General features: G+C 38.7%; 1 protein-coding gene across 1 annotated transcript in view; it reads left to right on the top strand.

The window, feature by feature from the left end:
- Nucleotides 1-1,031: 1,031 nt before the first annotated feature.
- The window catches only part of LOC118408984 (plastin-2-like), a 7,990-nt gene continuing 7,435 nt past the window's right edge, over nucleotides 1,032-1,586 (top strand). Inside the window, exons 1-2 of the mRNA XM_035809850.1 lie at nucleotides 1,032-1,208; nucleotides 1,426-1,436. Of these exons, the coding sequence (XP_035665743.1) occupies nucleotides 1,035-1,208; nucleotides 1,426-1,436 (185 nt within the window). The 5' untranslated portion in view covers nucleotides 1,032-1,034. The remainder of the gene's footprint in view (nucleotides 1,209-1,425; nucleotides 1,437-1,586) is intronic.

Raw genomic sequence — 1,586 nt, 5'->3', positions numbered from 1 at the left:
ATTATCTCGGGTTTCAAGCTAGTGCATTTTAGCGTAACAAGCCACTACGCTATAATTTTTGACCACTATGCTAACATAAGGACCACTGTGCTAACTTTTAACTCGTGTATTGGTGCTTTGCTATTATTTGCTTATTCAACAATGTCTAAATTAATGTCTGAAGACTCTGAACAATGAAAAATGATGATATGCCTCTCAAAGCTGACCAAAAAATCCTTCAAATAACATGGCGAGATGTTAACGTAGTGCCAACTTTTAACTCTACATTTTCAAAATCTCACCGTGGAAAAGCCAAGACCCACCTTCCGTACCAATCTCCTGATTGGTCGCTTCGCTACCATGCCATTCCCACTATACTAAAAATAAAATCCTGGCTAGTATGTAGAACTGTGTATTTTTCCATAAGGGAAAACTTGTTTTTGTTCTTCTCTCTTCTTTTTCAGTCATAAACCAATGAAAGCTTAAAACTGTTACAGTAACAACGAATATGACCAAAATAGTAATATAATCACATCAAGTATGAACAAAACGTTAAATGTTTCAGCAAATTTGAAGTGATATTTTTTCTTTTGTCAATGTCTCAGAGCCGAGTCTAATTATTGTATAGTCGTATCATCTGCAAGTACCGTAACAAAAGTCAAATTACTAGGAGGGAAACATCCTGCATTCTTTCTAAAATATATGCCATTCTATAGTTGTCCTTGTTCTTCTCCTAGTACCTATAGCCTAGTGAAACATAGATCAATAGGTTTCCTTGCTGTTTCTGTAGCGGGGTGTATTTTGACAGGGAGGGTTGCTACAGGGCTTGAAATCCTTTTTCCTACATACCTGTAGTCTGGTCCAGGCAACATTGAAAATTACCTGCACCAGACAAATTTTACATGACGTTGTACTACTCTGCATTTAGGAAGTTTATATTATATGGATGATACCAAATTTGTTCAGGAAACAACGTTATGTCTTCCTGTTTCAATATCAAGTTTATGGCAGCTAATTCTTAGTCTCGTGACTGCATTTCTGTCCCTCATATTTATATGTTTGTGGACATGTTGGTTTGTGTAGGACTTGTGCAGCTGCTCATGGATGGGGAGGATATGGAAGACTTACTGAAGCTGTCCCCAGAGGAACTGTTACTGCGCTGGGTCAACTATCACCTGGAGAAGGCAGGGCACAACAAGAGGATCACCAACTTTGGACCTGACATTAAGGTGGGTTAGAAAATGTTACAGTAGTGTATTAGAATACGTCATAATTTCTAACTGGTCTGTATCCCAAGCAGCATTGCATGCAACATTTTAACTGGTTCCCTAAAAATTTTTGTATGGCAGTGCTGCACATTATATCCCTAGTGTATGTTTGCAGGTAACTAGGCTTGCTATTGTTGCATAACTATAACATAATGATTGTAACTAATGTCCTGTGCAGACTTGTAGAGCGTCAGCATTTTTTGAGGGGATTGCTGATGGCCTTTCATTGGCTCAACTGAAAGCAGACTACCAGGGGCAGCAAAAATCCCTCTCCCAGCATTAGAGAACCTGCCCCAAGTTGAATATGACAAATCAATGCTCCCACCCCAAAAATGAACA

The sequence above is a fragment of the Branchiostoma floridae genome, unplaced genomic scaffold, assembly GCF_000003815.2.
Source record: "Branchiostoma floridae strain S238N-H82 unplaced genomic scaffold, Bfl_VNyyK Sc7u5tJ_72, whole genome shotgun sequence".
In the NCBI taxonomy this organism is placed as follows: Eukaryota; Metazoa; Chordata; class Leptocardii; order Amphioxiformes; family Branchiostomatidae; genus Branchiostoma; species Branchiostoma floridae.
Note: the sequence above shows the minus strand (reverse complement) of the source record. Positions and strands in the feature narration are given on the sequence as shown.